This window comes from Oncorhynchus gorbuscha, linkage group LG18 (genome assembly GCF_021184085.1).
Source record: "Oncorhynchus gorbuscha isolate QuinsamMale2020 ecotype Even-year linkage group LG18, OgorEven_v1.0, whole genome shotgun sequence".
In the NCBI taxonomy this organism is placed as follows: domain Eukaryota; kingdom Metazoa; phylum Chordata; class Actinopteri; order Salmoniformes; family Salmonidae; genus Oncorhynchus; species Oncorhynchus gorbuscha.
In genome coordinates, this window is record NC_060190.1 from 28389216 (window position 1) to 28404084 (window position 14869).

The 14869-nt window shown below is 40.7% G+C and overlaps 1 protein-coding gene across 3 annotated transcripts in view; it reads left to right on the top strand.

The window, feature by feature from the left end:
- LOC124002620 (TOX high mobility group box family member 2-like) overlaps positions 1 to 14869 on the top strand; it is a 147504-nt gene that overhangs the window by 90836 nt on the left and 41799 nt on the right. For all 3 annotated transcript variants that reach the window (XM_046310175.1, XM_046310174.1, XM_046310176.1), the window contains one exon: positions 9627 to 9887. In XM_046310175.1, coding sequence (XP_046166131.1) covers positions 9627 to 9887 — 261 coding nt within the window. The remainder of the gene's footprint in view (positions 1 to 9626; positions 9888 to 14869) is intronic.

The following is a 14869-nucleotide window of genomic DNA, read 5'->3' on the forward strand; positions in this document are numbered from 1 at the left end:
AGGTGGGTTATTAACCCTGGGTTCAGGAGGCTCGGCAGGCCAGGGAGTAACAGGTGGCACGAGACGTAGACTCTGGAACTGTCCAGAGAGGTCGGAAACCTGAGCGGCCAGGTTCTCCACGGCATGGCGAGCAGCAGACAATTCCTGCTCGTGTCTGCCGAGCATGGCTCCTTGGATCTCGACGGCAGTGTAACGAGCGTCTGAAGTCGCTGGGTCCATTCTTTGGTCGGTTCCTTCTGTTATGCAGGTGAAGGAGGACCCAAACGCGACTTAACAGAAACAGAGTTTATTAATGCTCAAAACCGAATAACTGAAATCCTCTAGATAGTAGAGGGGAAAACAACTGGAGAAGCGGCCACAGACTGCAGGTCGCTTCGGGTAGGCGCAGGCCGTAGTCAACTGAGACACCTGCTCACACGCAGCGTCTGAAGAAGGCACAAAACACGACAGGACAGGGTGATACACAATCACGGCAAAAAACACGACAGGACAGGGCGAAACGCAATTACAGCATGGAATACAAAACAAGGAACCGACGGCACAGGAACGGAACACAAAGGAATAAATAGGGAGTCTAATCAGGGGAAAGGATCGGGAACAGGTGTGGAAAGACTAAATGATGATTAGGGGAATAGGAACAGCTGGGAGCAGGAACGGAACGACAGAGAGAAGAGAGAGCGAGAGAGTGAGAGAGGGAGGGGGAGAGAGAAGGATAGAACCAAACAAGACCAGCAGAGGGAAACGAATAGCATGGGGAGCACAGGGACAAGACATGACAATGAATGACAAACATGACAGGCACTAGCAACATCAAGTTTGTGGGTTACAATTCCGCTGGTACCACCCATGCGAAGACTATTATAAGTCGCTTTGGATTACGCCGTCTGATAAGTGACATATTATATACTACATTATGATTCAAGTCTCTTTCCTTCATTCCTTTGCATATACAGTGCATTCGGAAAGTATTCAGACCCCTTCACTCTTTCCACATTTTGTTACGTTACAGCCTTATTCTAAAATGTAATAAATTGTTTGTTTTTTCCCCTCATCAATCTACACACAATACCCAATAATGAAAAAGCAAAAACAGGTTTTTGAAATGTTTGCAAATTTATTAAAAAATAAAAACAAAAATACCTTATTTACATAAATATTCAGATCCTTTGCTATGAGACTTGAAATTGAGCTCAGGTGCATCCTGTTTCCATTGATCATCTTTGAGATGTTTCTACAACTTTATTGGAGTCCACCTGTGGTAAATTCAATTGATTGGACATGATTTGGAAAAGAATAATAATAACATATGCCATTTAGCAGACGCTTTTATCCAAAGCGACTTACAGTCATGTGTGCATACATTCTACGTATGGGTGGTCCCGGGAATCGAACCCACTACACTGGCGTTACAAGCGCCATGCTCTACCAACTGAGCTAAACACACCTGTCTATCTAAGGTCCCACAGTTGACAGTGCATGTCAGAGTAAAAATCCAACCATGACGTTGAAGAAATTGTCTGTAGATCTCAGAGACAGGATTGTGTCGAGGCACAGATCTGGGGATCGGTACTAAAACATTTCTGCAACATTTAAGGTCCACCGTCATTCTTAAATGGAAGAAGTTTGGAACCACCAAGACTCTTCCTAGAGCTGGCTGTCTGCCAAACTGAGCAATCGGTGGAGAAGGACCTTGGTCAGGGAGTTGACCAACAACCAGATGGTCACTGATAGAGATTGCAAGTTCCTTTGATGGAGATGGGAGAACCTTCCAGAAGGACAACCATCTCTGCAGCACTCCATCAATCAGGCCTTTATGGTAGAGTGGCCAGATGGAAGCCACTCCTCAGGAAAAGGCACATGACAGCCCTCTTGGAGTTCTCTGGTTTGAAGAAAACAAGATTGAACTCTTTGGTCTGAATGCCAAGCGTCATGTCTGGAGGAAACCTGGCACCATCCCTATGGTGAAGCATGATAGTGGCAGCATCATGCAGTGAGGATGTTTTTCAGCGGCAGGGACTAGTCAGGATCGAGGGAAAGATGAACGGAGCAAAGTACAGAGAGATCCTTGATGAAAACCTGCTCCGGAGTGCTCAGGACCTCAGACTAGTGTGAAGGTTCGCCTTCCAGCAGGACAATGACCCAAAGGACACAGCCAGGACAACGCCAGCATCTTAATGTCCCAGCCAGCCAGAGCCCGGACTTGAACCCGATCAAACATCTCTGGAGAGGTCCTGAAAACAGCTGTGCAGCGACACTCCCCATCCAACCTGACAGAGCTTGAGAGGATCTGCAGAGAAGAATAGGAGAAACTCCCCAAATACTGGTGTGCCAAGCTTGTAGCGTCATACCCATGAAAACGTGAGGCTGTAATGGCTGCCAAATGTGCTTTAACAAAGTATTGAGTAAAGGGTCTGAATACTTACGTATGCAAAAGTGATATTTCAGTCTTTTTTTTGCTTAGTCATTATGAGGTATTTTGTGTAGATTGATAAAGATTTTTTTTATCCATTTAAAAATAAGTCTGTGACATAATAAAATGTGTAAAAAGTGAAGGGGTCTGAATACTTTTGAATGCACCTTTATGTATTACCACAAGTTTGTAAAAATAAAATGTAAACTCAGCAAAAAAAAAGGACCCTGTCTTTCAAAGATAATTCGTAAAAATCCAAATAACTTCACAGATCTTCATTGTAAAGGGTTTAAACACTGTTTCCCATGTTTGTTCAATGAACCATAAACAATTCATGAACAGACGGTAGGCAATTAAGGTCACAGTTATGAAAACTTAGGACACTAAAGAGGCCTTTCTACTGTCTCTGAAAAACACCAAAAGAAAGATGCCCAGGGTCCCTGCTCATCAGCGTGAACGTGCCTTAGGCATGCTGCAAGGAGGCATGAGGACTGCAGATGTGGCCAGGACAATACTTTGCAATGTCCGTACTGTGAGACCCCTAAGACAGCGCTACAGGGAGACAGGACGGACAGCTGATCATCCTTGCAGTGGCAGACCACGTGTAACAACACATCCACAGGATCGGTACATCCGAACATCACACCTGCGGGACAGGTACAGGATGGCAACAACAACTGCCCGAGTTACACCCGGAACACACAATCCCTCCATCAGTGCTCAGACTGTCCGCAAAGGCTGAGAGAGACTGGACTGGGGGCTTGTAGGCCTGTTGTAAGGCAGGTATTCACCAGACATTACTGGCAACAATGTCGCCTATGGGCACAAACCCAGACAGGACTGGCAATAGGTGCTCTTCACTTCACGGTTGTGTCTCACCGGGGGTGATGGCCAGATTCGCGTCTATCGTCGAAGGAATGACCGTTACACCGAGGCCTGTATCTCAACGCTGTGCGTTTCAGGGAAGACATCCTCCTCCCTCATGTGTTACCCTTCCTTCAGGCTCATCCTGACATGACCCTCCAGCATGATAATGCCACCAGCCATACTGCTCGTTCCGTGTGTGATTTCCTGCAAGGCAGGGATGTCAGTGTTCTGCCATGGCCAGCGAAGAGCCCAGATCTCAATCCCAATGAGCACGTCTGGGACCTGTTGGATCAGAGGGTGAGGACTAGGGCCGTTCCCCCTAGAAGTGTCCAGAAACTTACAGGTGCCTTGGTGGAAGAGTGGGGTAACATCTCACAGCCAGAACTGCCAAATATGATGCAGTCCATGATGCAGTACTTAATGCAGCTGGTGGCCACACCAGATACTGAGTGTTACTATAGATTTTGACCCCCCCCTCCCTTTGTTCAGGAACACATTATTCAATTTCTTGTTCAGTTTATGTCTCAGTTGTTGAATCTTGTTATGTTCATGCAAATATTTACACATCTTAAGTTTGCTGAGTTTATATTTGTATATAAAAAAAAATATTTTAATGTTTTGCATCTTCAGGATGCCCAGCCCACATGGGTTTATAAGATACTGTATTCATAAAATGAGTTGTCCAAATATATGTCATTATGACTTCAAATCATCTGCTAGATATCATCTGTGATACTGAAGGCCTTGACAACTGAACAAAGCCTGTTCAGATAAATCCCATTAGATGAGCCGAGCTAGTGAAGCAGTGTTGTGGAAAGTTAGCTTGGTGCCAACAAAAAAATAACCTGGAAAGCTTCCCAATCAATGATATATTCCCTCTCATTCCATCCCCACACCAACTGTCTGTTCATCTGTTTCTATTAAATGAAAGGTGTATTAAAATTTGCGCTGAACTCTCCGAAGACCTCTACACTTAATTAAGACGGAACAGAATGTCTGCATCTGAAATGGGACCCGATTCCCTATATGGTGCACTACCTTGGACCAGGGCCCAACCGGTGCCAATAGGATGCCATTTGGGACGTGGGCAATGCTTTCTACTTATTCACCCAGAAATATATTCCCAAATGGTATGCAAACACTATTGATCAAGAAGGAAGCTCCCTCCCCTTTATGAGAGTGAAGCCTACATACTTGTACTGTGTGTAATAAAATATGGCACTGTGCATTAGAATGGAATCCTTGAGAGAAGAAGCACTTAAGAGAGACCGTGGATATGCGTTTGTTTGGAGTCGTCACCGTACAAGGAGGATAGACACTTGCCTGTATGATCTATCAAACACATACCTGCATACGCCATTGTTTAGATTTGACTTTTAAAGGGGAAGGGGTGAAGAGTATGCATTAACTGGAGTATACCTTGGCTCTGCAATCTCACTCTGAATAGAATATGAATGATTTATCTCGCAACTCTTCAACTGGGAACGTCCTTGATATTTACATTTTATCATCAAGTGCATCCGACTAGGCTTCAGAGTGATGTAACGTGTGACACATATAATCCACTAGCTCTCACTTGTGCAACTGAAAAACATTTAACCGAGCGAAGTTTTTTTTGTATTTGATTGGAAGAAGTTTTTTTTTTTTTTTACAATCAGAAAACAAAGAGTATTGGTCACAGTTGATGAACATCCCCTTTGTACTTAAGATATAACATAAGATAGAAGATACTTAAGATAAGTGATGACTGCATAGGGCTGACCACATTTAGTCGACTGGTTTGTTTGGTTGATAGGATGTTGGTCGACCAATGTTTTTTTTAGTCGAGCAGTTGCAAATACATTTTTTTTAAATGTATGTCTGTCTGTTTCACGCCTGTCTCAGTGGACTAATCCATTGCGGAGGCCGCAGGGATGTCACACCAGTATCACCAGTAGTAGATTTACTGTTAATTTCCCATAATTTCAAATGAATGTTTGGTTTGTTACAGTAATTTCTGTTAATGCATTCAATATATTATTATTACAGTCTCACCATTGCCACAGTCGGAATGGACACATTGCTTGCAGAGCAGAGCGCACAACCTAGGATACACTTGTGAGACTTTTTTTAAATGATTGTCTTGACCGTCACTGTATAGCTTCTTAATGTTTGTTAAACAAACGTTTGTTTTTACATACCGAATGAAAATAGTTCCGCAATTTAGGCTATTTGAGAAATCTTTCCAGTTCTCTCCCTTTCTATAACCACTCAGCATGAAAGAGGGAAAAAAATGTCATGCTCTGATCCGGTGTAAACGTTATAAAATAGCTCTACCTGATTGCTTCAAATCCCTTGCGCAAATAGATCACAGCTGTGTCTATCTGTGCAGAGCTGACTGGCACCGGAAAATTAGGGCCCAGAACATTTTATACAATGTTGCAAGTTTGCTAGCACAATCGGGCTGGACCAAGTTAATAGTTGATGCAATGCTTCTTGCAGACATGCCACGGGTAGCCAATGTGATTTATAGGTTATTTATTTTTATCGGGATATTTTATACCTGCAGGCTGCAGTGTTTTTATTTGTTGGCTTTATGTAGGCTATTTTTACATATCGGCAATGGCAACATAAGTTACTTTTAGGTTTGTATCATTTTAATTTAGATATAATTATTTATTAAGCACATTACATTGATTTTGAGATATGAAGATTTTTTTTTTAATTAAAGGAAACTGTTCCACAAAAATGTGCATATGAAAATCATAACTGGCACGCAGATCAGTAGAAATGGTATGATAACTTGGCACTCTAAATGGGACCGGCAACTTTCGGAGCATATTGGCAGAATATGTGAAGACCAGCAGCAATGGTCAGCGGGAGGAGGAGGGTCAGGAACAGAGTTTTCACTTCTGGTTAGGCTATATTGATCTCTGGCTCCCTCTTTAGTAATTTCTGCATCTTAATTTTTAATCGCAGTGCTTAAAGAATCAGACAAGCTCAGTAGCCTACATTTAGTTGATTTTATTCAAACAAATGGTGTGTCTACAGTGCCTTGCCCAAGTATTCACCCCCCTTGGCTGTTTTCCTATTTTGTTGCATTACAACCTGTAATTTAAATGTATTTTTATTTGTATTTCATGTAATGGACATACACAAAATAGTCCAAGTTGAATGGAAAAAAATTAAATGAAAAAAATTACTTGTTTCAAAAAATTCTAAAAAATAAATAACGGAAAAGTGGTGTGTGCATTTGTATTCACCCCCTTTGCTATGAAGCCCCTAAATCAAAAGTCAGAAGTCACATAATTAGTTAAATAAAGTCCACCTGTGTGCAATCTAAGTGTCACATGATCTGTCACATGATCTCAGTACATATACACCTGTTCTGAGGTGTATATGGGCCCCAGAGTCTGCAACACCACTAAGCAAGGGGCACCACCAAGCAAGCGGCACTATGAAGACCAATGAGCTCTCCAAACAGGTCAGGGACAAAGTTGTCGGAGAAGTACAGATCAGGGTTGGGTTATAAAAAAATATACAAAACTTTGAACATCCCACCATTAAATCCATTAATAAGAAATGTGAAGAATATGGCACCACTACAAACATGCCAAGAGGGGGCTGCCCACCAAAACTCATGGACCAGGCAAGGATGGCATTAATCAGAGGCAACAAAGAGACCAAATATAACCCTGAAGGAGCTGCAAAGTTCCACAGCGGAGATTGGAGTATCTGTCCATAGGACCACTTTAAGCCGTTCACTCCACAGAGCTGGGCTTTACGGAAGAGTGTCCAGAAAAAATAAGCAAACATGTTTGGTGTTCACCAAAAGGCATGTGGGAGACTCCCCAAATATATCGAAGAAGGTACTCTGGTCAGATGAGAATGAAATTGAGCTTATTGGCCATCAAGGAAAACGCTATGTCTGGCGCAAACCCAACACCTCCATCACCCCGAGAACAACATCCCCACAGTGAAGCATGGTGGTGGCAACACCATGCTGTGGGCATGTTTTTCATGGCAGGGACTGGGAAACTGGTCAGAATAGAAGGACTGGTGGATGGCGCTAAATACAAGGAAATTCTTGAGGGGAAATTATTTCAGTCTTCCAGAGATTTGAGACTGGGACAGAGCTTCAACTTCCAACAGGACAATGGCCACAAGCATACTGCTAAAGCAACACTTGAGTGGTTTAAGGGGAACATTTAAATGTCTTGGAATGGCCTAGTCAAAGCCCAGACCTCAATCCAAATGAGAATCTGTGGTATGACTTAAAGATTGCTGTACACCAGTGGAACACATCCAACTTGAAGGAGCTGGAGCAGTTTTCCTTGAAGAATGGGCAAAAATCCCAGTGGTTAGATGTGCCAAGCTTATAGAGACATATCCCTAGAGACTTGCAGCTGTAATTGCTGGTAAAGGTGGCTCTACAAAGTATTGACTTTGGGGGGGGGGGGTGAATAGTTATGCTCAAGTTTTCTGTTTTTTTGTCTTGTTTCTTGTTTGTTTCACAATAAAGAATATTTAGCATCTTCAAAGTGGTAGGCATGTGTAAATCAAATGATTACAAACCCCCCCAAAAAATCAATTTGAATTCCAGGGTGTAAGGCAACAAAATAGGAAAAATGCCAAGGGGGTGAATACTTTCGCAAGCCACTGTACATATGGAAAAATACACTTTTGTAAAATAACATAACTCTTGGTCGACCAATAATGTTTTTAGTCGGGGAAAGCCCTAGTGCATAGTATCAGAGCCTTTTATGGTTAAGTTCTGACAAGACTTACAAGAATATCTGGTTAAGACTGTTGCTGCATACAAAATGGCACCTATATAGTGTACTAGTGTACAAAATGGCACCTATATAGTGTACTACTTTTTACCAGGGCCCATAGGGGAATTTCTTGTCATTTGGGACTTAGCCTGAATACCTAGTGCCTGCCTGATTATGAAAGATCATGGAGATTTGAATTCCCCAAAGGATTCAACGAGGGTCTCACTTCACACAATGGCCCCAATGTTTACAAAAGACAAGTTTGTTTCCTTACAACAATTATGAGGGAAATTGAATCTCCGGAAATGTTCGTTTTCTTGTGCAGTAGACCAAACAATAACACGATTCCCAAAGGTTTACAAAAACATCTGTCTTCAAAGGACAATTTAGAAAATTAATATCCACGCTTTTCCAGACAATGCGAGGGACAGAGTAAATCCAATTGAAGCAATTAAATTGTTTTCCTTCTTCCATTCATGTTCACTAGTCACGGGGGGAATGAAAGCATGTTTAAGTGTTGTGTTCGTTCAATGTCTACATCCCTCTGATATAATAAGTAATACATTGCAATTACAATTTCCTTGGTCATAACCAGATTGAGGCTGTTTTTTTTGGGGGGGGGGGGGGGCTGGTGTTTTTGAGTTTGTCTTTCATCTGCTGTAGTGGTTACTTAACATTACCCAGTTAAATGCATTAGATTGTTTGATCATTTTTTGTAAAAGCTACACAGTAGGTGGGTTGATATTAAGTAATTGTACTTACAGTGGCTAGCTACTACCTTTGAGTTATTTACTCTTAGTAGGAAAGAACTCTCTGAGAATCATTTTTTTCCTTGCCTTTGCCCTGTTTTTTTTTCTTCTTCTGAAAGGATTTGTTTAAGAGATAAATGACCACTCCAGTGCAGAGGATGACAGCCTGCACAAAGATGATATTGAATTGATTTCTGAAATGTAGACGGCAAGACATGAATCATAAAAATTATATTAAAAACTTGAATGGCTGACACCGGAATATTATTTGTGATGATTCATTTGACTCAGTCATTACAAAGGGAGTCAAGTCAGAGTGCCTCAGACAAAATTGCTTTTTCGTTCCCCATTGAATTTCTTCCACTTTTTTCCCCCCCTCTAGAATTCAGAATCATATTTTTCCTTATTGCAGCACACACTACGATGGACCTATTGATAGTACAGGAATACACAGATATGCATACGGTTATTCTGGAAACAAATTGTGTTGCTGTATGTTTACATTTTTGATTTCGCCTGACCGAGGTGTTATGTCTGAAAGCTCATACTACAACATTATCCAGTACACTCTTTTAATAGGAAGCATATAGTTAGGGTGTAATTGGGGACTGACCCTCTATCATTGTTATAACTCCCATCTCTGGGGTGGGGTGGGGGGTGGGGGGCACTATTTCCCTATTAAATAATCTGACTCTTCTAGATTATATGTTCTTCTGACTGACACAAATGACCTCCCCCCCAGTACATCAAATGTTCTCGAGTCATACACTGCTCTTGGCAAACCTACCTACATATACAGTCAAATACAGTATCTCACACCATCTCCCTCTCTGTTTGTCCTTCCAGAGCTATTCCGGTCAGGGCGGAGGAGGCAATGGGAACGGCGCAGGGGACGAGGACTACGAGATTCCCCCCATCACCCCTCCCAACCACCCCGAGCCCCCCTTGCTCCACCTGATGGACCCTGAGTCGGGCTACCTGTGCCACTCCCTAGGGGCCCACCACAACGGCCTGCTCAACCCCTACTCCTACCCGGAGCTGCCTGCCCTCATGATGTCCAATATGCTGGCCCAAGATGGCCACCTGCTCTCCAGCCAAATGCCCTCGGTGAGTACCCCCCAGGCGGTTTTCCTCTGATATCACAGCTGGTTTGAAACACTATTCAAAGTCATTTCAAATATATAATCTGTTTTTTTTTTTTTTTTTGCTTAGAACCAATACAAAACCATGGAATCAATATAAAAGTCCCAAAAGTACAAACCTCGAACAACAGGCAGCCTAAAGCAAATGCTCAAATAAAATATTTCAAGCAGTATTTGTAGTCTGTCTGATACTGATTCGTTCGTCATTGCTCCATCATTCGGTAGTACCAACGACTAATTTATGTTGTGTTAGCGTGAACATTGTTAGCGTGCCCTTCAGTGTATAGTTTGGCTCTTGGGAAAGATTTTTATTTTTATTTTGTCTAGACTGCCTACTCTTTAGATTTTTTATATAGTAAAATGTTACATGAACAACATAGGCTATGTAAATCACTTCTCTGGTCATTTCGTATGGCATGCAACACTATTCATGCAATTTCAAATGGAAAGGAAAAGGTCAATAGAACAGTAGAACAGACGGTTTGTGGTTGCCCTGTCAGCGCCGACGCTCAAAGGTTTGTGAGTAAATCCATCCGTGTCATATGAGCATCAGCCATTATGAATAGACTCCGATTGTTTTTTGAATACACCCTCCCTCAGCCTTTTTACACAAACTGCTTCTCGGTGTGCCACAAATGATCTTCATTAGCCATAATTGTATTAATGAGATTGGCAGGAAATCGACATTGTTTCCATATGTCTAGAATGAGATCATTCTCTATAAAACAAATGCATACCAAATGGCACCCTATTCCCTTTCATAGTGCACTACTTTTGACAAGGGCCCATCGAGCTCTCGTCAAAAGTAGGGCACTATATAGGGAATAGGGTGACTTTTGGGACGCGGCCTACATGTACTGTATACAGCATCATCTCGTTGAAGCTGTCTATGTAGAGAGTAGAGACCATTATATATGCCTGGTTAGAGAAACCAGTGTCATTTTAACTGAGAAAATAAAAACTAAATGAGTACACAAAAGCTACAGTATATGTAGAAACCGTGAGTTCAAGGTAATAACTTAGGACCACTATATCTGATTGTAGATATGGTCATGTCTCCATACAAAAAATGAATATCAGTTTTTCTAATACCGTGATAATAATTAGACTGGAATCCATAGTGTTATCTTTAGAAACGTGTTTAGTAAGATAAAAACAGATATAATTACGGAGAATTATGAATACTGTAGTATATCATGCCACACCTCCTCCTTATTGCTCAGCAATATTGTTTCTGAATAAACACGTCTTTTAACATAAACCACAGTATTCATTTCTTGAAACATAACAACAGTTCATATGTTAGAACAGAACAGTTGTTATGTGTTTAGTATGATAAAAAAAATATGTAGAATTTCAGAGCATTGTGGGTACAGTAGTACATAATGTTACAATTACTGTGGAAAGTGTTATCCTCACAGTAAATATGGATATTTGATATTTCACAAAAGAATAATGGTTTCCTTTCAATTGTGGTGACTATTGAGAGTCCAATGTAGTCATAGAGAGGATATAAATGGTGGTCACTCTTTTGCATGCTACGCTACACTGGACAGGATGAGACATTTACGCGTTCAAGAATTGAATCGTCTCTGAATTTTCCAAAAGCGCTATATAAATCCCAAATGGTGTTATATTATTATTATTATTCACAGCTGCATCTAAGTAGACCTCTTCAGATCATGAATTTGTCTTTATGTATAAGCATACACAGATAGAGTCTCCATACATTGTGTACTCGATAACGAACCTAATCAAATCACATTTTATTGGTCACATGCTTCGTAAACAACAGGTGTAGACTAACGGTGAAATGTTTTACGGGCCCTTCCCAGAAATGCAGAGAGAATAAAAAAAGAGAAATAATGGGAAAGATAATGACACGAGGAATAAGTACGCAACGAGTAACGGTAACCGTTGCAAAGCTTCATTTGCACAACAAAGGTCTTCTTTAAGATATACTTTAGTCAAATCTGTTGAGTGTAACAATTATTGGAGCTACAGTTCAAACAGGGGGTAATCCAGTAATAAGGAACATCTCTTAGAATGGCCAATAAGAGAAAAATATATATTGGTGTATATTTTAGTGTTGTTGTATATGTTGGTGTATACAGTTTGTTAGTGTATATCTCAGTGTTGGACACCCTTCCAAAAAAAAAAAACATTTTCAGTTTACATGTGAAAATCACCTTTTCATATGTGAGGACAAATACCACTGTTTTCACCTCACATGTGAATTGCAGTTTCACATGTGAAATTTGTGGTTTCACATGTGAGAATTGGATTGTTTTGGACAGAATTTTCAAATGTGGAATTGCATTTTCACATGTGAAAAACATTCACGTGAAGATCGCATTTGCTGTTTCACATGGAAAACAACTCCTCATGTGAACATCTCACGTTAACATGTGGAATTTCAAGTTCACACGTGAAAGACAGTCACATGTAAAAATCTAATTTGCCGTTTCATATGTGAAAAACATTCACTTGTGAACTTACAATTACATGAAAGTGAAAATCTAAGTTGCAGTTTCACATGTAAGAAAGCTCCACATGTATAGCCTAAAAACATTACAAATATAATTTTGATATCATGGATGGTCAGTCCTTGCATTTCTCCAGCCCCATCCCTCAGCTCTTTACCCAAACTGTGGCGGGGCGAGGAACACTTTTCTTCATGTTTTAATTAAGTATTGCCACTTTAAACACTTTTAATAGAGTAATAGTGTTATTATATGGTGCAATCCTCTAATGAGTGAATTACTTTTGTGCCATTAATATCAAGCAAAACTTTTGAAGTCCACAAAAAAATTCTGTAAAGAAAAATATTGATATTGAAAGCAAAACATAAACCCAAAAGTTATTTTATTTTTTTACATGCGAGAGCAAATGAATTGTAAATGGATGCAAAAAAATGATTTCAGTAGAAAATAATATATGGTAACGCTATTAAATAAAACGGCTCCCTCTTTCCCGCGATTTCCCTACCTTTGGTTAAGTTACCTTGGCCTTTGCTTTCTCTCCCCTGGATGGGAAACCAGATGTAGCTGGAAGGGGTGAAAATAAACACGAGGGGAATTTATTTTCACGTGAGGAAAAAACACGTGAAATATTAGCACGTGAAACTTTACACCTCTCCGAAAACCGCATCTGACTTCTGAACATTTTCACATGTAGAAAAATTATAATAATTGTGATTTGATCACACATTTTCATGTTTTTGTTGTAAGGATGTATATACCGGTGTGTATATTGATGTTTGTGTTGGTGTACAAGTGAATGTATTGCCATATACAGTATATGTTTGTATCATGTTGTGTTGGAAGATGGCGCAAGGTGTTGTTATGACCTCCTCTTCTTCTTCTTCCTCTTCATAAACAATATCTTTGCTCCTGAAATGGATCTACTACATCTGGAGGTCAGGCCTTATATTCAATCTTGAGCACATGGGAAAGAAATTCCATTATGTTTCATCTTTCCTGCATCAGCTATTCTATTGTGGCGCTGCAGTGAGATCTGTTTTCATCAGGCAGATTCAATACGTGAGCTCGACAATGAAAAGAGTGCAGTTGGGCTGGATGGAGAGAGAGAGAACGAAAGCAAGAGAGGGAGAGAAGATTTTGCGGAGAGGGAAAGTAGCTCTTATACTAAATGGACAAAAACATTTTTTTTTAATTCAACACATTTTTGTTCTCAGGATTTGGGTGTTAGATCATTTAAGAGATCGTGCAATTCAGGAAAATACGTTTATGTAGTGTCCTTAAAGTAAATACTGAAATGCTTATGGGTTTTAAAGCAAGCCATGCCAAATCTAGTAGAACACCAGATTAAAGTAGTAGTTCATTTACATTTATAACATAACATGGGTATACAGCACAATACTTTGCATATAGCTAAGTATGTTATCTTATATTATATTAACATGTTATATGTATTAGCAAAGTGTTAACCCTTTCAGGCCCAACAGCTTTGTGCGATATGGCATTAAATGTGGAAGACCAGTGGATGGTGCTGGTATGAATTGGCTTGTATTAGCTTAAGACAAATGCTATTGTAAGCTAAATGCTAGTAAGCTGCAAGCTAAGGATAATTACCTCAACGCTAACAAGAGTGAGTACATCAACTTTTTAGCTAAAGCTGATAGCCTCTTACTTTCTGAAAACTCCCAAACCTCCCTGTCTACTAAATGTTAATGCTAAATGCTAGCTGTGCATGCATGCCTACCGTACAGCTTTACATCATCCCTATACACCCACACCTCTTTTCTAGAAACAAGCTAATTTCTTATGATTTGTGTTTCTTTTCAAAAACTCTGTTCAGCCTCTTACCCAAACACACTTTATCGTCAAGCCACAAATACAAAGTGCTGGCAGAAAATAAAATGTCCCTCTCATCTACACAGGTACTATCCTGTTCTTGTTCTCCCCTCAACTCTTAGGCCTGAAACATGTAATTGACTGTACTTTCCTCATTTAGTTGAGAGCCATTTTCAATTAATAAGGGCCTTAGCTGATGCTTATTGTGTTTTGCGGTCCTGAGCCCCTCCTGGACGAACCCGATATCTTTCAGAGAGCCTTTTCTCCGATGCCCTCGATGCACTTGGCAAGCCCTCCGCTCTCTCTGTTAATGCGTTAACTGTCATAGCATCTTCCGCAAGTTCCAAAACACATTAGACATTTAATATCCACGCTCAGGTTACACTGATCTTTTCCATAACGCTTAGGGAGATACCCATCGGCCGGTGGTAGAGGGTTTCTGGACTAGCACTAAATAGTAGGTCCCACATTTGTTTGTGTCCTGTCTTCATTGGCGTGTGCGTTTGCTGTGGCGGTGCCCCGTTTTTGATCTCTTAACGACCAGAGTGCTAGTTGTATTCCAGTTTATTAGACCTACTGCTAGTCTGTGATACCTGGGTGTTTCAAGCAATACTGCGCATGATTGTGCCCT